General features: G+C 46.4%; 1 protein-coding gene across 3 annotated transcripts in view; it reads left to right on the plus strand.

Annotated features, from left to right (window-relative positions):
- The window catches only part of DDHD2 (DDHD domain containing 2), a 539107-nt gene that overhangs the window by 210423 nt on the left and 305903 nt on the right, over positions 1–22781 (plus strand). For all 3 annotated transcript variants that reach the window (XM_085633751.1, XM_085633749.1, XM_085633750.1), the window contains exons 6-7: positions 227–316; positions 1834–1975. In XM_085633751.1, the coding sequence (XP_085489877.1) occupies positions 227–316; positions 1834–1975 (232 nt within the window). The remainder of the gene's footprint in view (positions 1–226; positions 317–1833; positions 1976–22781) is intronic.

The raw sequence follows: 22781 nt of genomic DNA on the forward strand, positions 1-22781 counted from the left end.
ATCTTGTAATTATATATATGACAGCACTTGGCAAAAATTGAAATCCATATTTTGTCATACACGTTTAGAATATCAAGTAATATTTCAGTCAATAGTTACTCTTTGGCAAAATAAAACAACAATCATTTGAAATTAGAAGTACAAAATAGGTAGGAAAAAGTATGTATATCCCAGAAAAATAGTCTTGTAATGCTCAATAACTATAAAATATTGTTTTTAATTATAGGTGAACCATCGCAAGCAGATCACCTTGTATTCATGGTTCATGGGATCGGGCCAGCTTGTGATCTGCAGTTTCGCAGCATCATTCAGTGTGGTAAGTCACAAGTAAAGTAAATACCTTAACATGCCCGCAGGGTCAAGAATAGCTTGCTGCATAATCTGAGAAAGCAATGATTGATGTATGCCACTGGGGAAAACCGCAGCCACAAGTGTGTGGTAGGAATTAGGAAGCTGCACAGAATCAATACAGTGGCACATTCAGGTTGGCGCAGCTAGTCTGATCATGAGGCCTAACTAAACAAATGGCAGTCTGAAAAGAATAGAGAGTGACATTTAAGGAGTTGATGACAGAATAACAGAGAGGTGGCAGAGATCAGAAAGTGTGTTTCTTTACAGGACAAGAAACTACAAAACCAGACATTTTCTTCTGGAAGGTTCAGACAAACTAGTAAGTTGGTAGAGCGAAACTGGTGGAAATGTTAACAAAGATTTATTTTAAGTTTAAAACTGTGAGTTCTAAAGCAGGCAAGGAGCCATGGGTAGATTTAAAGAAATAATTTGAATACACATTTCATAAAAGGTATCTATAGTCACAACCCTAATTATAATTGATCTCCATGCCCGTTCTTTTTTACTCTTCACCAGACTTCCCTCAAACCTCAGTTGTTTCTAGTTACTGTATTTGTCCATCAAATGAGTTTTTGGAATATTCGTCCTAATCAATGCATGAGCTATTTCAGGCTCTTTGTTTAGTTTCTTCATATCTGCCTCCATCTCTTAATCACGATGTATTACCTCTAAGGACTCTAAAATGCCGTAAAACTGTTACACCATTTGGGAATTGTTTTTTTCAGTCTGTGCCATTACATAAAGCCAATGGTATACTCTCCTTTAGCACTTTATTTGCTCTTTCAACTATACCATTACATTTTGGATCATTTAATACAGTGTGATGATGCTCTCTTTCAAATTCCTGCGCACTTTCTTTCTTTATAAAGTTCAGAATTGAACATCATTATTTGTTAAGAAATGTATGGGTGCACCTTGTCAATAAGTCCTATGTAAGCTATTTATATCACCATCCTGCTGGACACTGCTTTCATCATTTCTACTTCCATTGATTTTCTAAAATAGTTAACAGCTACAATATTAAACCTCTGTTATCTGCACAAGCCTTTCATTGTTCCCATGTTATCAATGACAGTCTTCTGCCCCGCCCCTGCAGGCATCACCCCATTCTTTGTAAGGCACCTACAGTATGACTCCTTTTAAGAGCCAGATGGCCCTGTGTAGTTCTTTTCTTTAGGTTTCCAATCGAGAGATGGGATGAACTAGAGAGAAATTTATAGAACTTACAACAGACGGTTGGCTCCTAGACGGGCGGTGCACAACCAAAATAATGTCACATGAAGCATGCTGAATAAAGGACTGGTAAATCAGCGATCAGTTGCAATATAAATATTGTATAAGAACATTTTCAGATTTCAAGAATTATTCTAGCTAATATATCTTAGTACGGAGTTGCCAGGAGAAACCAGATAAAAATAAGAGATCAAACGTATTTATTTTGAATTTTAGGCCTTTGCTTAGAATAATTGCTTTTTCTTTCAGTGAAGGATTTCCGGTTTATTTCTTTAAATCTCGTTCATACTCACTTCAAGAAAGCTCAGGATGAAAAGAAAATTGGACGGGTGGAGTTTCTTCCAGTAGACTGGCACAGTGCACTGCATGCAGATGCTACTGGTGTGGACAGGTGAGTATATCATTTGAGATGCAATACCATGAAATACATAATCTAAGAATAATTCTGAACTTCCGTAAGTGCTAACATAATGGATAAGCAGTCATCATGATTTGTTAACTTCATTGGCCGGATTTTTTGATTAAAATGTTTGCATGGCAGTGATTTTTAACCTTTGATCCGAGGACCCATGGGGGTCAGCAATGTCTATACAGAGGCCCACGACTATTTATAAAGTTAAATAATATTAGAAGATTCATAAAGTATATAAACATTTAAAAACCTCTTTAAATGTGATCAAATTTTAATTTAGAAGCAAAAAATTTAGTTGGTATCCTCATTGTGAATCATGGGAGAAGAACAAGTTCAGTACTGGAATCTAGTATTGATTTATGCATGCCTCATTTAAAGCAGCACGGGTATGTGCAGAGAAAAAGAAACATGCACTAAAAAGATATGCTAGAGTCTATCTAAAAATTGAAAAGCTTCAACTAGCCTAATAACATTTTTTGCATATATTTTTGTTTGGGAATTAAGTAAAATATTCAATAATTTGTCTGTGATTTGCACTTACTTTTCTAGGTTTGTGTATTGTTTTGAAGCTTAACTCACAGAAATTGCTTGAACGGTAATCTCCTGCTAACAGAAAATTTCTTTCTCTATTTTGGTGTATCGTTTTGAGACTCAAATCATAGAAGTTGCTTATCCCTGGCTTCCAGCAGTGATTCACTGGTAGTCCGCTGATGTCAAAAGGTTAAGAATAGTTTATCAAGGGCAAAGACTTAAGTCACTTAAAAGTGCAACCCATTGTGAATATTTTATTATAGTGAACAACGAACAGCATGCATCTAAAGAGCAATCTATTTGGTGGGTTTATCTGTAGACACTTGTTACGCTTAAATGTGTTTTATAAAGGTTTTCTACATTGGAAATCCATGGGTTATCGGAATTATGCTGTATCTTTAAATTACAGCTTCCAAGTTGGCAGCATGGTGAAATACTCAAGAATAAGGAGATTGGAAAACACTAATGTTAGATGGATATAACTTCCGAAGGCACTTAAAGCATTGTTTTCATAAACCCATGGGGAAAATAAATCAAATCGTTCTAATGATCTCTTTTTCCTAATTCATGACATTGACATTGTTCTCATGAATTAGGATTTCAACCAATGTGAAGCCTAGAAAATTATTTCCTGAATCTGATTTCTTTCAAAACCGCAAACAAATATCTATTTTCCATATGTAGTGTTTACTATGAATAATGATAAATACAGTTTGACTCATCTTCCATCATCACTAAGGGGCCGATTCCGATCTCGCTCGGAAGAGCTCCGAACGTGATCCGGCTGGAAAAAGTATGAGCCGTATGCGTGTTTTCCCGCTGACTCGTACAGGTGTACGAGCGAGCAAGTACGATGCGAGCAGAGCAAAATTCGCCGACCGAATCGTTTCCGGGTCCGAACCGCTCTGTATGTCTCGTCCGTAAGCAAACCGTGCCGTGCAATGGAGGCGATTTACGACCGAGCCAGTACGATGCACGATTCGGACAGCCAGATAGAGTCGTAGCCTCTGACACCTAAACGCTCCGGGAAGCGGTCTTCGGGGGTCTGCGCCGGACCCCCTTCACCCGTAGCCTTACGAGTTGATAACGGGGGGGACCCAAGGGGCCCCCCTACACATGCATGTACGGTGCGGATGGCACCAACGCATACACACTACAGGGGGTGCCCTTGTTCGTAGCGTACCCATTCAGTCAATGGCAGCCCGTGTACGCGTCGTATGACCGGCTCCCATTGACTTCAATGGGAGTCCAAGCGACCCGAGTCCGTCAGCATACGGCTGCATCGTACTCGCTCGGTCAGACTCCAGGAGCACGGCTGTGTTTGCAATATGTTACAATTTACTTAATTTTTTTTAACAGTTTTATTGAATTTTGCATCTATTACCATTATTTCCATATTTCTTTTAGTGAAATAAGAAACTTGAGCTATAATTTAACATGCATGCAGACGGACTTGTATACAACTATCTTCTATAGCCTCTTCCTGTGGCCATATCTGTCAGCAATCCCAATGATTCAAAATGATTCTTATTCAGCTATACAAAAATATCAACTGTAAAAACAAAATGTCCAGTCTTGTGCTCCCTGTTATCTGAGTTCCATGCATGTAAAGTAGTTTAATGTTGCATTCATCGCAGCCATACAAATCAAGCGACAATGTTCATTTAACATCGAGAAAAAAAGGAAGTCCCCCACATGGTTATTCTAGATGGTCTGATACCTCCAAAGGCCTAATCCCCATTGTCTGTAAAGGCAACAACTAAGTCCATCCATTGATCTGCCATGGACTTCCTAAGCTTCTCTCTGCATTCCTAAATTTGCAGATATGATCCCTGGGCTCTTGACCATTTCTCCAGCTTCTTCCACCTACTGTGAAGAGAGCACTCTGGGGAGCACCAGTGCATCACAGTAATTCTCCTGGCAAAGACCAGGGATCGGTCCAGAAACCTTTTGCCCACCTCCTTTGTTTTTTGGCGTGTATATATGTTACAATTTACTTCTTGATCTATCCGCAGCATTATATTAGCAACAGAATTAAACCACATTAAAGTTTTTCTAGATCTTTCAACATAAAAGAAAATGATCACTGGATGCTTTTTGATAAGATTGGGACCGAAGGAATGGAGTGAAGGGAAATGAATTGAGAATCTGCATTTTGATTTGGAAAAGGAAAACCAGTTTGAAGTCTGTAAATTCTTAGTAAAGTACCAAAACTCTGTATATTTAAGTGCTTTTGAGTAGGTCTGCCTCAAGAAATACTAAAAAAGGGCTTAAGGAAAATGTTAAAGTTAAATGAGACTTCCTCTCAAGTGGAAATCTGAGAATGAGCATATGAGAAGTAGGTTAAAATGTTTACTCATTCTACTAATGTCCTGCTTCTGGTGCACTGCCAGTACTACAAAGTAAGGCTGACTCCAGCTACTTTGAGAATCCACAGATTTCCTGATTTTATCCTATAATATAGCAGAATGTTTCAATAAGGCCATGGACTTGGGTCAGAAGGATTCTCAAACAATTAGATAAACTCCTACTTTGCTACAAACATAGGATATATGGAACATTATATTGCTAGGTGTTTAGGATACATTGGTGTGCTTGACAAGGATGTAAAAGCAGAGCCTTTTGGAGGTGGGGGCAGGATATGGTGGACTCTCTATTCAGGTATTTTATTTTTAATTAGGAGTCATGTGCCCCCTGTAGGAGAGTAGGGTCTGCTTTCTATGTTCACCCCCACTTTTTGCTTTTGCTTCACTGGTTTTCGACTTGGATGTGGCTGTGGGCCTGCCAATCAGACCCACAGCCCTGCTGTTCTCTCTCTAAATTTATGCTATGTACTTTAGGTGCATAACCCAATTGGATAGGATCACCTTATTAGCCCCTGTACAGTGTACCTTAGGTACCCAGGGCATAGGTGTACCCTAGGCCTACCAGGGGCTGTAGCATGTATTGTGCCACCCCTGGCCTGGCCTTCCATTATGACACAACTGGCTGATCACTCAGCTGGGCCAAGGTCGTGTAATCACTCCTTGCTTAGGTGTAGTATTCCTATACCTACCTTATATATAGACACATGTGTACCTATCAGCCACTCCTATGGCAGGCCTTAACAATCCTGGAGGCAGAGTGCTTGGTAACATGTGAGATGGTGCTCTAGCATGAGCTGAGCCTGTCTGCAGCTTTCGGAACCATGTCCTTATAGCTGTTCTATGATATAGCCTACCATATACTCTTAAAGTGCCTTATAATCTTAAACGGTTATGGTAACTATGGTTTGGCTTTATCAAAACATGTCGTGTAAGGTGTCTAACACTTTGGAATAATACCCCCATACCATTTCTGGCAATGAGGATATTATTCCTCCCTTCTAGAGGGAGAAGACGTGTTGAAACCTACTTACCCGGTTAAAGTTAACCAGAGCCCCAGCATCACAAAATGGATGCTGCTGCCACAGACACAAGTCTGACCTCCTGCTGCTGGGAGTCCTTCCAGCGAGGGAGGCTTGGACAATAGGTTTCCTGCCTTGGGAGGTGCGAGCACCACCCTAGACAGGATTTAGTGTATTGGGGCAGGGAGGGTTGAATGAAACTAGACACTGCCTGGGGCACACAAAAGTGTCCCATGCATAGTCCAGTTCAAACCAGCGCTGGGGCACTCCAGCCCCAGCTCTGGCGCGAAACTGGACAAAGGAAAGGGGGTGTAACCACTCCCCTTCCTGGTCCCACCCATAGGAGGGACCTTGCAGGTAGCCCAGCCCACTAGCCCAGTATATCAGTAGGTAGCTGAGCCCTGCTAAATTAGATTAACCTGAATCTGCAACTTGTACAGAAACTCTGGACCTTCGACATTCGACCTCAGGAAGAAGACTGAAGAAATCTCCCTTGTGGCCAAGGAGTGACCACCCTGGGCAACCAGGCACCATCCAGCGACCGCTGCTTTGCTTTGCGACTGATCCTACGAGGGACGACTGCAGAGACTGACCAGCGCCGAGACTTCCAGACACCTCTGACCCAGATCCACATCTACAGCGAAGCTGAGACCCGTGGAGGCGACGAGGGACGTGGGACCGGCGACTTGGGAAAAGTGGGTAGTACCTGACTAGCGCGACTTCCGAGGCTCCCTCGAGGCTGTGCTTGGCGAATTGAGAAGCCCCCATCCCGAGCACCATCTGCAAAAAAGATCAGCTCCCCACACTTCACGTGTTCTGCATGGGGCCCTTCTGCACCTGAGTTGCTCGACGTGTTGTCCGGTTGCTGGCCCGTTGGCTAGTGACTTCTGCGACGACGAACCTTTGTTTTCAACTTGCTGGTCCGGACTGGCACCCGCTCCTCTGTAAAAGAGAAGCACCCCAGACCTTCCTGGTCTGCACCAGAAGCAAGTCCTCCATCCTGCGTGGGTTCCGCTTGCCAAGGCTTGTTGGGTCCTGACTCGACTTCGACGCTGCCGACAGCAAGAGCCTTCGTGGGACAGCTCACCTCCTGGTCCTGGTCGTCCTCGACGCCTCCTGGTACCCGTGGCTGCTGCGACAAGCTTCACCTCTTCACCTGCATCTTCACGACATCGCCTGGTTCCTTCCTGGTTCCTTCCCGGCTCCTGGCTGGTGACCTAGACTCTGTCCCTTCTGCTTGCAGGTTCCTTCCTTCTTGATCCCGTCCTTGGGATCCACCGGACACTCTTCACTGACTGCCTGTCAGCAACTTTCCTTCAGGCATCCATAGGAGTCGACGACGAAACCCGACGCAAGTTCACACCTATGCACCCGCAGCCCGTGGGTTAGGTAACTTGAGCATTTTGGTGCTCACAAGGGTATTGACTATCCAAGGGTCTAGTTTCCGAGTCTCGACTTCCTAGCTATACCAGAAGTGTCCTAAAACTGCTAATTTGTAATAACTTGCATTTCTATCGACTTTTCCGCATTACGCGTGAGTGTTTCCACTCTGCACCTGAATCCCGTGGGCCTCCCACTTCCTAACCTTTGGTAGTATAGTGTAGCCCCAGCGATTCCCTAGGCCTAGGCCTATCCTGTGTTCGTGACAGTGGTCCTTATACCACTTACTTAGTATATGGTTTGTGTGGCCCCTAGGGCCTAACTGTATTACTTACCTGTGTGACTTAATGTATGCTTAAATAAGACTGTGTTGTACTTACCTCGAATCTCATAAAGAGTGCTGAGGGTTTGACTAGAATAAATAAATTCTATTTTTATATATATCTGTTGGGGTGTCCTTTCATTTGGTATTCAAGGGATTACATATGGTATAACAGCTGGCTTCACAAGCCATTCAGAGTTTAGCCTAAGACTGCTCTTGTCCATGTTACCACTAGGATAGCTGGTCTATAAGGTTGACTGTACAACCAATCACCATAAGGGTTGTTTGGACTGATACAGGGTGTACACTAGAATTAGTGACATCATTTATCAGGCCAACTTCTCACACCCCCTTCCCACTCCTCATAGTGGTTCACCAGCAATTTTTCCTTGATTCCACAGGCTTGTAAAATTGCTGTAGTGCTCACGTTGCAGTTGAATTTTCATACAGGTAGGATTTATAACACTATAAATGGGCCCCCCAACACAACACTTGTTTGGATGGGATTGTCATCTGCTTGATAGTACATACATGCACCACTGCACAGAGTGAACCCAGGTGTAGGGCATCTGGTTTCCTGACATTTTTGGCCCTGCAGTCTATAATCCTGTGTTCGTGTTGAGGCCTAGGCCTTGTAGCTAGCTATGAGACCCAGGGCCCAACTCTGCGGTTTGTAGGAGTGCACCAAGCTCACTCTGTAGTTGACGTGGGACCTATACATGGAGAGGTGTTGGTTCTGCATGAATGTAATACCCAAATGCTACGCTGACATCCCTGTGTACATGTCATGTGTGTATGGTGACTGGTGGCAGGACTCCATGGTAATTGAGAGGAAGAGTTGCAGAACCCAGCTTGATCCAGTTCGGATTCCCCTGGTAAAACATAGAACAAGATGGAGGTTATGGGTTGGCCTCCTCAGAGAGCGCTAGGGTATTGCTGCTATTCAAGATTAAAGGGTGCAGGCTCAGACACTGATGTGTGGTGGGATGCAGACAGGGTTGTTGTAGAAATGCAGCAGTGACCTTTGATAGCAAGGGCCTGCTGATCAGCTCTTCATGAGCAATGCCATTGGGCTTATGTGAAGGAGGGAGCAAGAGGGAGACCTTTGGGGCTCCCTTTTGTTCTGAAGTGGTAAATCTTGTAGACGGGGCCTGCCCCCGTGTCTTGCCCTAGTGTGCTTCTCCAGAGCCAAGTACTGAATCTTCACACTTCAATGTGTTTACGTTTTGCATGCCCCTTTTTGGAGGCTACTCTGTGAGAGCCATCTTCTTCTCCAAAGACTGCATATGCTTCACAGAAGGACTTTGTGAGAGGTAATTGCTTTAACTTAGTTCCCCAACGATAGGATTAACATCCCCTGTCTGAAAAGGACTTTGGTAGTGGGTCCCAAACCATCCCACTTGGTTCAAGTTCCAGTTTCTTCATGACTGAGTCAAGGAGTGCTCCACAGAGTACTCAAGTAACTACTTGGATCCAGGGCTGGTGTCCATGACAGTTGGCCTCCCAAAAGTGAGAGGATTTCACCTGAAATCTGTGCTATCTTGTTGGAAGAGCTGCCTGTTTTCTGCCAGCTTGTTTGGCCTCCTGAGAGAGGGATGGAGTGCCTGATCCTACAGAGGAAACAACTGCCAGGAACAGTGCAGCTGCTCTGCCTGAAGCTTGGGACAAGGCAGAAGATTAGACTGAATCATTTTTGTGTAGCCTGTGCTGATCTGAGTTTAGGAAAGTTTTTACTGGGTTCTCCATAACTTTCCTGACTGAGCTTCTTATTCCTGCATAGCCTACAGCCTGAAAGCGTGACTGTCCTTGAAACTACAACACTCTGAGAAGAATGAGCCTACTTGTGCTGACTCTGCCTGCCATCAATTGTGTGTCTTTTGCTTTCTCGCCCTAAGTGCGCCTGGCATGCCCAGAAGTGGGTCCCAGGCTCACTGTGCCACTGGATTCAAACTATCCTGGCTGATGAGGGGTGAAACCCCGAAACCGGTCCTAGGATGCTTGTTTCGATTCCAGGTAGGACCTGGCTTGGCAGTTCGAAGTGGACTGTTCCCATGAGGCACAAGGTCAAGACTGATTTGCATATGGCCAGGTCTAAACTGGGGTGGCATGGCAATCAAAATAATGATGGATTTAACCCAGATCTCTTGACTGGGGGTGAAAGTTTTGGTTTGTTCTGCATTCCGTCCATCAACTGTGCGTCTTTTGACTCTGCCTGCCTGGCAGGGCTCCTCCTTGTTTAGCCATTGGGGCCAATGAGGCCTCTGCTACTACTTTGAAGGAGTCACCCCATACTCTACTGATACCATAGAAAGAGATGGGGCTAGCTGTTCACACTACTGCTGTAAACTAACATCAGCACCGCTTGTATTGTCTGCTGACCTCTCTCTCGAGTTACAAGGGCCCTATACTTCAGGTAAACTAACCAAGCGAGCTCCAACATTGACTGTTCTTTACTGCTAAACGGAATGGGTATTTTCGTCTTTATGAAATGAAGCTTTTAGTGAACTTTTTAGTTGTTGGTAATGATTTTACTGGTTACTGAGCCAGGAATACTGTTCGCACATGCTGTAGTGAGTTTAAACTATGCTATAGTCTTGCGTAGTCATAGCCTATGTGATTGTAATCCGCTTGGCCTTGTATTAAAAGCCCTTGTCTGACTTACTTTCCTTTGTTTAGTAATACATTCTGGGTGTAATAAATAACTTTTATTTATTTTTTTGAAAGAAAAGCACTGGTCTGGGCCGCATTTATTGTGATTGATGCATAATTGTTGCGCTGTGAGTCTTTCACTGCCCACACTATCTTGTGAGAAGTCTTTATTTGCTTGCCCTCACTAACCTGAGCTTCAAGAGCTGAAAGGGTGTACGTGGCATTCACTGTTCAGTGTCATAGTAGGTTATGCCACAGAACATCATTGGTGATCGGCCGAATCACTACTATTAAGTTCCAGTAAGCCTTTCTTGCCCCTTGGCTTTTGAATGGGTTCTGACGAGACTCGAACCAGCTATTTTTCATGGTAGACTATTTCTTTGTGTCTTTATTTCACTTGTGAAGCGCAACCGCTATCTAATAGGTATCCTGGTGCTGTTTTAATTAATAGGGGAAGGGAAGAAAAATTCCATACATTGTGCCAGTACTCAACAATATAATACTGTGTTATATAATTCTAGGTAAGAGCTCAACTTTTTAGGGGAAAGCCATATTTTGAGATCCTTGCTGAAGTGTAGTAGATCGGATGGAATTTGTTTCCTTAGCTGAGCTGGTTCAATCACGAAGGCTTGACCTCCTTGTCGGGTTTTTCTAAACCTGGCCACACTAGCCATCTAGGCTGAAGAGGAGCTTTGACTCCTGCCAGGGGCGTACCATTTTAGTCTCTTTTGCAGGGGACTGGACAAAGGCAATGGTGGGATTTAAAAACAATGCAAAGGGACTTTAATATTATTCTTTGTATCAGTGATAGCTGTGTAATTCTTTCAGGTACAAGGATACCGAAGATCTTCTTAGCCTATTCAGGACCAATTTGGCTATCGCTGCTTGAGCGCTCTGTAGACGCTTGATTAGGTAATCTGGAATTCCTAGCAGTAGGGCATTACAATAGTCCAATCTGTTTAGGATCACAATGCGAACCACCAGTGATTGAGATGAGATAGGAAGCAGCGGAAAAATCTTGTTATTGCGTAGTGCTCTGATTAAGGAGAAATCGGTCCCTGCCGTCTTTTTGACATGAGAGTCCAAGCTAAACTTCCTGTCGAAGATTACCCCTAGATTTCTGACTGCCTCTGAAGGTACGGGGACCTTACCAGCAGACACTGGCCACAAGTTAGAAGGGAGCGAAACTGGGACCTTAGACTCTGGACAGCACAGGAACTCTGTCTTGTCTCCATTGAACTTCAAAGAGTTGGCTTTCAGCCAGTCTGTAATATCATTCATGCAATCATAGAAGGTATCAAGTGTCATCGATTGATCTCCTTCTAGTGCTAAGATTAATTGAGTGTCATCGGTGTAGTTAATCAAACAGACCTTGTGCGATTTGCTAAATTAGATCGGTGGGCTCATATAAATATTGAAAAGTATAGGACTAATTGATGACCCTTGCGGGACACCTTGTTTAATTGACCTGAACTCGTAGCAGAAAGGAGGGTGGGAAACTGCCTGTTGTCTATCAGAGAGATAGGAGCGCAGTCACTTTGCCACAGTGCCCCCGGCTCCAATTGAAGATAGCCTAGCCAAGAGGATGTCATGGTTGACCGTATCGAAAGCGGCAGAAAGATCTAATAAGAGCAATATAACTGACTGACCATTGTCTACTCGCATTCTAAGCTCATCCATGGCAGTGAGCAGAGCTGTTTCTGTCCCGTGGCCGGGACCCAAACCAGAATTGCTCTTCCTCCAGAATCTGGTTTGCTTCCAGATCGTGAGATAATGTTTTACTAACAAAGCGTTCCAGGATTTTCACAGGGTATGTGGCAGAAGAGAAATAGGCTTGTAATTGCTTAGGGCTGCAGGGTCCAGTGTAGGAGAGTAGGATCTGCACTTGTGTTGCCCCCCCTTTTTTTCTGATGTATACACTGGTTTCTGGCTATAGTCTGGCTGGGTCCCTGCTAATCAGGGCCCCAGTCTAACTGATCTCTCTAAACAACTTGGTGTGCATATTAGATGCACTAGTGATTGGATACTGTGGTACCTTATGAGCCCCTAGTATATGGTACCTTAGGTACCTAGGGCATTGGTACTTCACAGGCCTACCAGGGGCTGCAGCATGTATTAAGCCACCCCTGGGAAGCATTCACAATCTGACACCACAGGCCTGCTACTGCAGCCTGTGTGAGGTAGTGTTAGCACTCCTCACTGAGGTATAGGTTCCTATATCTCACCATACACACACATATAAACCTATCAGTCACCCCTATGGTAGGCCCTATCAATCCCAAGGGCAGGGTGCTTGGTTTACTATGTGAGGGGGTGCTTCTGCCTGAGCAGGACCCCTCTGCAGCTGGCAGAGTCTATTCTCTGCTGCTGTTTGTGGATGCGGTTAAACCATATACTCTTAAGTGCATTATAACCTCGCGGTAAATGCTAACTTTGGAATGACTGCATCAAAACATGTCGTGTTTGGTGTCAAACAACTTGGAATCCTACCCCCATAACAGTAACTGGTGTGGGAGTAGGATCCCACCCTTCTAGAGGGGACGACATGTACACACTGTACTACACGGTAGAAATCATCTAGAGCCCTGGCATCACAAAATGGATGCCACCAGCACAGACACCGGGCTGCCCTCCTGCTGCTGACCGAAACTCGCAGTGGAGGGAGCTCAACAAAGGGTTTCCTGTCACAGGGAGGTGTCACCACCTCCCAGACAGGATTTAGTGTATTGGAGCTGGGTGGGTGCACTCTTCGAGTGCTTTGAAGTCCTGCACTGGGGGAGCAGTAGGCTCCTCTGTGCATATGCCAGCTCAAACCGGTTCAGGGGCTACCTGCCCTGCTCTGGCGCGAAACTGGACAAAGGGAAGTGTGTGTAACCACCCCCTACCCTGACCCTCCTAGAGGAGTGGTCATAGAGCTAGTCCCTCCCATCTTTTCACTATAAGATACCACACATTGCCAATGCAAATTAGATTACACCTGGACGACGCTCTACGAAGAAGAATCCTGGCCCTTCAACTTTCTACTATCTCTAGAAGACCGAAGGATCTCCCTTGGAGTCAAGGAGTGACTCCCCTGCTTGGCAGGCACCAAAACTACTGAACTACGGTTGCAAACTTTACCGCTCCCGCCGGAGCCCGAAGTCCCTGCGTCCCCTGAAGCGGATTTCCTGACCTCTCGACGGCCTTTTTGAGTCCCCAGCGAAGCTGTGGCATCTGGACCCCACGAGTGACGAGGAACAGCAATACCAGGGAACCGTGCACTGATTTCGAGTGCAAGCCCTAAACTACGTCCGACGAAGTTGTGCTTTGGACCACTTGTTGTCCGAGTCCCGAGCAGGTCTAGTACCGAAGATCAGCGGCCTACCTCGCCCCGAGTGACCGTGGGCTGTTGGTGAACTTTTCCTGCAAAGGCGTCTTCGCGGTTGCTTGCCCGTTGGCTAGCGACTCTCCAGAAGACTTCCACATCACCTTCAAGGGCTCGCCTGGTTGCTCTGGGCCTGCTCTCACTTACCCTCGCTGGGTAAGTCCATCAGACCTTGCTGGTCTGCTCCATCGACAATCTTCCATCCACACGAGACTTGCAGTTGCCAAGGCTTGTTGGCTCCAAACCGAGTGCCGACACCGTCAACAGCTGCAGACGTCGTGGGACCCTCCGAATCCAGCTGCTGGTCTTCATCGATCCCTCCTGGTCCTCGTGAGCGAAGAGACAAAACGACATCAGCGACCTGAAGAGACGCGACAGCTGTGGTCATCCATCTTGCTGGCCACTGGTCACTGGCAAGTGACTTTGAACTCTGTCCCCTCAATTTCTAGGTCTTCTGCAACTCCAATCCATCTTCGGATTCCAGCGGACACTTCTCTCGACGACGCAAGCTGCAAGTCTTCAGTGATCTCCATTGAAAACAGCATCGCGACCCGACACCAAAGGACACGTATGCACCCGGCTTCCCTGGGTGAGGTAACTCTTGCATTACGGTGCCCAAGTGTGCATTGGCTCTCGAAGTACTTACCCTGTAAGTTGTTTGCTTGTTGTCCACTCCGAAGTGCCCTAGAACTGTAAAATACAAACCGCGAAATTTGCCATTGAAACGCATTGAAAACCCGTGTGTGTGTTTAGACACTGCACGCGTCTCCTGTGGGCTGATTACTTACCTGCTAACACTGCAGAAGTGAAGCCCCAGCGATTCCCAAGGCCCTAGGCCTCTTCATATTGCAAGTCGAGTTTGTTAAACCACTATTTTAGTATATGGTCTGGTACGCCCCTAGGGCTACAGCCATATTTGTGCTTAATTTATTGAGAACTGTTGATCTTTTGAATGTTTACCTGGCTCTAATCTCATAAAGAGATTAGTAGAGTATATTTAGAAATAAATACATATATATTTGATATATATACCTGTGTGGTGTCTTTTCATTTGGTAATTCAAGAGATTTTAAGGTAAAACAAGCTGCTTTACATTCCTCAGAGACTTAGCCTGAAGGCCGCCCCCCTTTTTTCTCATTGCTCTCCACAGCTACCACTAGGATAGCTTTCTTTAAAAGGTTGTCTTTAAACCTATCTACCAAGAGTCGAATTGGACTGGTGCAAGGTGGCCACTATAACTAGTGACCAGCATATGCCAGGCCAACTTCTCACATTGGTGGGCAGCGGTGGGATTCCAGCTTGCTATTGTTTTACCAGAAAATCTCTATTTGAATTACTAACTGAAAACCACTTAAGGTACTCAAGGTACATATAAATTCAAGCTAGTATCAATAAGTTCTACTGAATTTAGAGCTGTTTGTGAAGGGACAAGCACACCCTTGCTACAGCTCAAGCTAGGTCCAGTAGGCCTCAACTAGTGTAGGTAGTACAACACTGCACAACACTAGTATGCCTCACCAGGGTGGAGTCAGTGGGTCCACCCCATCTCAGTACAAAGATATAGCCTACACTGAACTGAAGGCCTTATGCTTTGAAAGCAATCTGAGGGTGGGCAGGAGTCCCTCATCACAACACCTGATAGATCTGTTAGTAGCAGATGACCTGAGACAAGCTCTAGGAGCTAGTGGGTCTGCATCAGGGGGTGGGTCACACATAGTCTCTGGGTCTGATGATGACAATCAAGATGACCTGGACTCTGTGGGTGAAGGGCCGGACCCAGAAGGGTCTGAAGAGAATAGAGGAAATCTCCCTAAGAGAGCTGAAAGAGTGGGAGACAGGCCTAGGTCCCTCTCAAGGGACTCTGACAGGTCATATCACTCTGGAAGAGAATCTATTCCACAGAGGAACTCCAACTTTCCCAGGGAGTCCTCCTCTGAAAGAAGGTTCAAGATGCTCCAGTATGAGGAAGCTAGGCTTGCCCTCAGAACCAAGCAATTGGCCTTAGATAGGGAAGCCTTCGAGCTCCAAAGAGCTTCAAAGAAGGAGGGGTTAGATGCCCCTGGTGGCAGCAACAGTGTCCCTAGAGGCAGAGATTACATGCCAGATCATAGGAACCTGTCCAAGGTTGTTCCTCCCTACCAGAGTGGGGATGATATCCACAAATGGATAACTGCTATGGAGAGGGCCTGTAAAGTTCAACAGGTCCCCCAGAAACAGTGGGCAGCAATCTTGTGGCTCTTCTTTTCAGACAAAGGGAGAGACAAGCTCCTCACTGTTAGAGAAGAGGGTGCTAATGATTATGAAGCCCTGAAGAGTGCTTTGATAGATGGGTTTGGCTTAACCACTGAACAGTACAGGTTGAAGTTCAGAGACACCCAGAAAGCACAGACTCAGGATTGGACTGACTTTGTTGATTGTGCAACCAAGGCTCTAGAAGGTTGGCTGGTGGGTAGTAGAGTAACTGATTTTAAGGGATTGTATAATCTTAGAATAAGAGAACAGATCCTTAATAACTGCCAGAACCAGTTGTTGCATCAGTACCTGGTGGACTCTGATCTGACCTCTCCCCAAGAATTGGGAAAGAAGGCAGACAAATGGGTCAGAACCAGGGTGAGGCAGAATAACCAGAACCAAGTTGGTGACACTAAGAAGCAAGATCCTAAAGGCTCAGATAAGGGTGGGGATAAATCTAAAGATCAGAAGTCTTCACAAGGGCCCCAAAAATCTGCATCTGGTGGGGAGTCACAATCTGCAAAGGGAAAAGGCCAAAAGAAGCCCTGGTGCAAATTCTGTAAACAGAAAGGGCACTGGACTTCTGACTGTACAAAGTCCAAAGACCAAACCACCACCACTCCAGCCCCTAAGGCAACTGTTCCCCCTAGTACAGCAAGTGGTGGAGGTAATACTCAGAATAAGGGTGTAGTAGGGTTGACCCTGGGTTCGGATGTGGACTCTGGCCTAGTCAGAGTACTAACACAGGCAATGCTAGTTTGTGAGGGAGACCTTGATATGTCCTTCCTAGTGAGCCCCAGTAATCTGGGCAAATACAAACAGCAGCCTATCATAAATGGCAAACAGGCTTTGGCATTTAGGGACACAGGTGCTAGTGTCACCATGGTGGCAGAGGACCTAGTGGACCCTACACAGATCATCCTGGGTGAAATGTACCAGGTAACCAATGCAAGCAACACCAGGACCAACCATAGTCTGGCTGTTGTGAATTTCTCCTGGGGAGGGGTAACTGGCCTCAAAAAGGTAGTAGTCAGTGCAGACCTCCCTGTCGAATGTTTGTTGGGCACTGATATAGAGACTTCAGCCTGGTCTGAAGTAGAATTATGGACTCATGCTGAGATGTTGGGCATACCTGCAGAGGTATTTGCTGTGACCAGGTCACAAGCCAAAATGCATAAAGCTGAACCAGCTCTGGATCCTGAAACTATGGACCAGGTGCTACCCAAGAGGAAGAGCAGTAGGGTTAAGGCTGGGCCTTCCCCTCTGTCTCAGATCTCAGATTCCCCTCCTGAGGGAGGAGAAGCAGAGCCTGTAGAAGGAACTGCCCCAGAGGAACTTGAGCCTGGTCAGGTTGAGTTCTTGGGGGCAGGGGGCCCTTCCAGGGAAGATCTGAGCAAAGAGCAACAGTGCTGCTCCACTCTTGAACCCCTCAGACAGCTGGCTGCTGCTGAGGCTGCTGGGAGTGCTAGTGGGTCCCATAAGGTTTATTGGGATGAGGGGCTCCTATATTCTGAGGCTAGAGATCCTACCCCTGGAGCCACCAGGAGGCTGGTAATTCCTCAGAAGTTTAGGGGGTTCCTCTTGACCCTAGCACATGATATCCCATTGGCAGGTCACTTGGGCCAAAACAAGACCTGGGACAGACTTGTACCACATTTTCATTGGCCACACATGTCTGAAGACACAAAGGAGTTTTGTCGCTCCTGTGTCACCTGTCAAGCCAGTGGCAAGACAGGTGGCACCACAAAGGCCCCCCTGATACCACTACCTGTGGTGGAGGTTCCCTTTGAAAGGGTAGGGATTGACATTGTTGGTCCCCTTGACCCACCAACAGCATCTGGGCACAGATTTATACTGGTGGTAGTGGATCATGCCACCAGGTATCCAGAAGCTATACCCCTAAGGACTACCACAGCTCCTGTGGTAGCAAGAGCCCTCATTGGAGTTTTCTCCAGGGTGGGTTTTCCAAAGGAGGTCATCTCTGACAGAGGTTCTAACTTTATGTCAGGATATCTAACTGCAATGTGGAAGGAGTGTGGTGTAAACTACAAATTCACTACTCCCTATCACCCACAATGCAATGGGTTAGTTGAGAGATTCAACAAAACCCTAAAGGGAATGATTAAAGGACTCCCAGAGAAGCTTAGGCGAAAATGGGACCTTTTACTTCCCTGCCTTCTGTTTGCATACAGGGAGGTTCCTCAGAAGGGGGTTGGCTACAGCCCTTTTGAACTTCTGTTTGGGCACCCTGTTAGAGGACCATTATGTCTGGTGAAAGAGGGATGGGAGTTACCTCTCAAACCTCCCAAACAAGATTTAGTGGACTATGTACTTGGTCTCCTCTCCAGGATGGCTGAGTACATGAAGAAGGCCAGTAAAAACCTTGAGGCAAGCCAAGAACTCCAAAAAGCTTGGCATGACCAAAAGGCTGTCTTGACTGTTTACCAGCCAGGCCAGAAAGTGTGGGTATTGGAGCCTGTGGCCCCAGTAGCTCTCCAGGACAAATGGAGTGGCCCCCATACAATTGTTGAAAAGAAGGGAGAGGTCACCTACTTGGTAGATCTTGGCACTCCCAGGAGCCCCCTTAGGGTGCTCCATGTCAACAGACTTAAAGCATATGTGGACAGGGCTGACATGAGCTTGCTCATGGTAACTGATGAGGACCAGGAGGAGGAGAGTGACCCTCTCCCTGACCTGCTCTCACAGAACCCTGAAGATGGGTCAGTTGATGGTGTTGCTTTGGCAAGCAGCCTCACTGAACATCAACAAACTGAATGTAGACAAGTGCTACAGCAGTTTAGACATATGGTATGGAAACCTATTGCTCAGCATATCTTGATGACATTGCTGTCTATAGTTCCACCTGGCAGGATCACCTGGTCCACCTCAGAAATGTACTGGAGGCCCTGCAGAAAGCAGGCCTCACTATCAAGGCCACTAAGTGCCAGATAGGGCAGAGTCAGGTTGTGTACCTGGGCCACCTTGTAGGTGGAGGCAGGTTCAACCATTACATAGCAAGATCCAGACCATAATGGACTGGGTAGCTCCAACCACCCAGACACAGGTGAGAGCCTTCTTGGGCCTGACTGGGTATTACAGGAGGTTTGTTAAGGGATATGGATCTATAGTGACCCCCTTAAATGATCTTACCTCCAAGAAAATGCCAAAAAAGGTTCAGTGGACAGCTAGCTGTCAAAAGGCATTTGATGACCTCAAGCAGGCAATGTGCACTACCCCCATCTTACAGAGTCCAGATTACAAAAAGAAGTTCATTGTCCAAACAGATGCTTCAGAGCTGGGTGTGGGAGCTGTACTGTCTCAACTTAATAATGAAGGTCAAGACCAGCCAGTAGCTTTTATAAGCCGAAGGCTGACCCCTAGAGAGAAACGTTGGTCAGCTATTGAGAGGGAGGCCTTTGCTGTGGTTTGGGCCCTGAAGAAGCTGAGGCCATACTTGTTTGGCACTCACTTCATAGTTCAGACTGACCATAAGCCCCTCCTATGGCTCAAACAGATGAAAGGTGAACATCCTAAACTGCTCAGGTGGTCCATTTCCCTACAGGGGATGGACTATACAGTGGAACATAGACCTGGGACCCAACATGCCAATGCAGATGGACTCTCGAGGTATTTCCACTTAGAACAAGAAGACTCAACTGGTCAAGGTTAGTTTAATGTCCCTGTGTTTGGGGGGGGGGGGGTTGTGTAGGAGAGTAGGATCTGCACTTGTGTTGCCACCACTTTTTTTCTGATGTATACACTGGTTTCTGGCTATAGTCTGGCTGGGTCCCTGCTAATCAGGGCCCCAGTCTAACTGATCTCTCTAAACAACTTGGTGTGCATTTTAGATGCACTAGTGATTGGATACTGTGGTACCTTATGAACCCCTAGTATATGGTACCTTAGGTACCTAGGGCATTGGTACTTCACAGGCCTACCAGGGGCTGCAGCATGTATTATGCCACCCCTGGGAAGCATTCACAATCTGACACCACAGGCCTGCTACTGCAGCCTGTGTGAGGTAGTGTTAGCACTCCTCACTGAGGTATAGGTTCCTATATCTCACCATACACACACATATAAACCTATCAGTCACCCCTATGGTAGGCCCTATCAATCCCAAGGGCAGGGTGCTTGGTTTACTATGTGAGGGGGTGCTTCTGCCTGAACAGGACCCCTCTGCAGCTGGCAGAGTCTATTCTCTGCTGCTGTTTGTGGATGCGGTTAAACCATATACTCTTAAGTGCATTATAACCTCGCGGTAAATGCTAACTTTGGAATGACTGCATCAAAACATGTCGTTTTTGGTGTCAAACAACTTGGAATCCTACCCCCACATCAGTAACTGGTGTGGGAGTAGGATCCCACCCTTCTCGAGGGGACGACATGTACACACTGTACTACACGGTAGAAATCATCTAGAGCCCTGGCATCACAAAATGGATGCCACCAGCACAGACACCGGGCTGCCCTCCTGCTGCTGACCGAAACTCGCAGTGGAGGGAGCTCAACAAAGGGTTTCCTGTCACAGGGAGGGGTCACCACCTCCCAGACAGGATTTAGTGTATTGGAGCTGGGTGGGTGCACTCTTAGAGTGCTTTGAAGTTCTGCACTGGGGGAGCAGTAGGCTCCTCTGTGCATATGCCAGCTCAAACCGGTTCAGGGGCTACCTGCCCCTGCTCTGGCGCGAAACTGGACAAAGGGAAGTGTGTGTAACCACCCCCTACCCTGACCCTCCTAGAAGAGTGGTCATAGAGCTAGTCCCTCCCATCTTTTCACTATAAGATACCACACATTGCTAATGCAATTTAGATTACACCTGGACGACGCTCTACGAAGAAGAATCCTGGCCCTTCAACTTTCTACTATCTCTAGAAGACCGAAGGATCTCCCTTGGAGTCAAGGAGTGACTCCCCTGCTTGGCAGGCACCAAAACTACTGAACTACGGTTGCAAACTTTACCGCTCCCTCCGAAGCCCGAAGTCCCTGCGTCCCCTGAAGCGGATTTCCCGACCTCTCGACGGCCATTTTGAGTCCCCAGCGAAGCTGTGGCATCTGGACCCCACGAGTGACGAGGAACAGCAATACCAGGGAACCGTGCACTGATTTCGAGTGCAAGCCCTAAACTACGTCCGACGAAGTTGTGCTTTGGACCACTTGTTGTCCAAGTCCCGAGCAGGTCTAGTACCGAAGATCAGCGGCCTACCTTGTCCCGAGTGACCGTGGGCTGTTGGTGAACTTTTCCTGCAAAGGCGTCTTCGCGGTTGCTTGCCCGTTGGCTAGCGACTCTCCAGAAGACTTCCACATCACCTTTAAGGGCTCGCCTGGTTGCTCTGGGCCTGCCCTCACTTACCCTCGCTGAGTAAGTCCATCAGACCTTGCTGGTCTGCTCCATCGACAATCTTCCATCCACACGAGACTTGCAGTTGCCAAGGCCTGTTGGCTCCAAACAGAGTACCAACACCGTCAACAGCTGCAGACGTCGTGGGACCCTCCGAATCCAGCTGCTGGTCTTCATCGATCCCTCCTGGTCCTCGTGAGCGAAGATACAAAACGACATCAGCGACCTGAAGAGACGCGACAGCTGTGGTCATCCATCTTGCTGGCCACCGGTCACTGGCAAGTGACTTTGAACTCTGTCCCCTCAATTTCTAGGTCTTCTGCAACTCCAATCCATCTTCGGATTCCAGCGGACACTTCTCTCGACGACGCAAGCAGCAAGTCTTCAGTGATCTCCATTGAAAACAGCATCGCGACCCGACACCAAAGGACACGTATGCACCCGGCTTCCCTGGGTGAGGTAACTCTTGCATTACGGTGCCCAAGATGTGCATTGGCTCTCGAAGTACTTACCCTGTAAGTTGTTTGCTTGTTGTCCACTCCGAAGTGCCCTAGAACTGTAAAATACAAACCGCGACATTTGCCATTGAAACGCATTGAAAACCCGCGTGTGTGTTTAGACACTGCACGCGTCTCCTGTGGGCTGATTACTTACCTGCTAACACTGCAGAAGTGAAGCCCCAGCGATTCCCAAGGCCCTAGGCCTCTTCATATTGCAAGTCGAGTTTGTTAAACCACTATTTTAGTATATGGTCTGGTACGCCCCTAGGGCTACAGCCATATTTGTGCTTAATTTATTGAGAACTGTTGATCTTTTGAATGTTTACCTGGCTCTAATCTCATAAAGAGATTAGTAGAGTATATTTAGAAATAAATACATATATATTTGATATATATACCTGTGTGGTGTCTTTTCATTTGGTAATTCAAGAGATTATAAGGTAAAACAAGCTGCTTTACATTCCTCAGAGACTTAGCCTGAAGGCTGCTCTCCACAGCTACCACTAGGATAGCTTTCTTTAAAAGGTTGTCTTTAAACCTATCTACCAAGAGTCGAATTGGACTGGTGCAAGGTGGCCACTATAACTAGTGACCAGCATATGCCAGGCCAACTTCTCACATCCAGAGACAGCTTTTTTAATAGCGGAGTCACCGTTGCTCTTTTCCAGGCTGCTGGGACCACCCCGCTCTGCAAAGATTGGCAACAAATTTGCCACAGTTTTGGAAAAAGTCGACCTGCCACTTTTTCCAAACCCTGTGGGGTAGAGGGTCCAGGAAAGAGCTGGAGAATGTAGCCACGGCCAACCCTCTGAAGTTATCCTCTGTTAAACACTCAAGGTGCTCTAATTCACTTATCTGCTTTGAATGGACACTGTCAAGAGTGGGCTGTGTGGCTAAAGCGTCAGTTTGGAGAGCTCCATCACTCGAGAAGGCCTGGGTTGAAAAAGTAGTGTTGATCCCATCAATAATTGTATTAATTTTCTCTTCAAAGAATATTGCCAAACTATTATAAAGATCCTGGGACGCGGGAACGGAATGGTCTAGTCAGTCTGTATTGGACAGTTCACGCATTATTTTCAAC

This window comes from Triturus cristatus, chromosome 11, assembly GCF_964204655.1.
Source record: "Triturus cristatus chromosome 11, aTriCri1.1, whole genome shotgun sequence".
In the NCBI taxonomy this organism is placed as follows: Eukaryota; Metazoa; Chordata; class Amphibia; order Caudata; family Salamandridae; genus Triturus; species Triturus cristatus.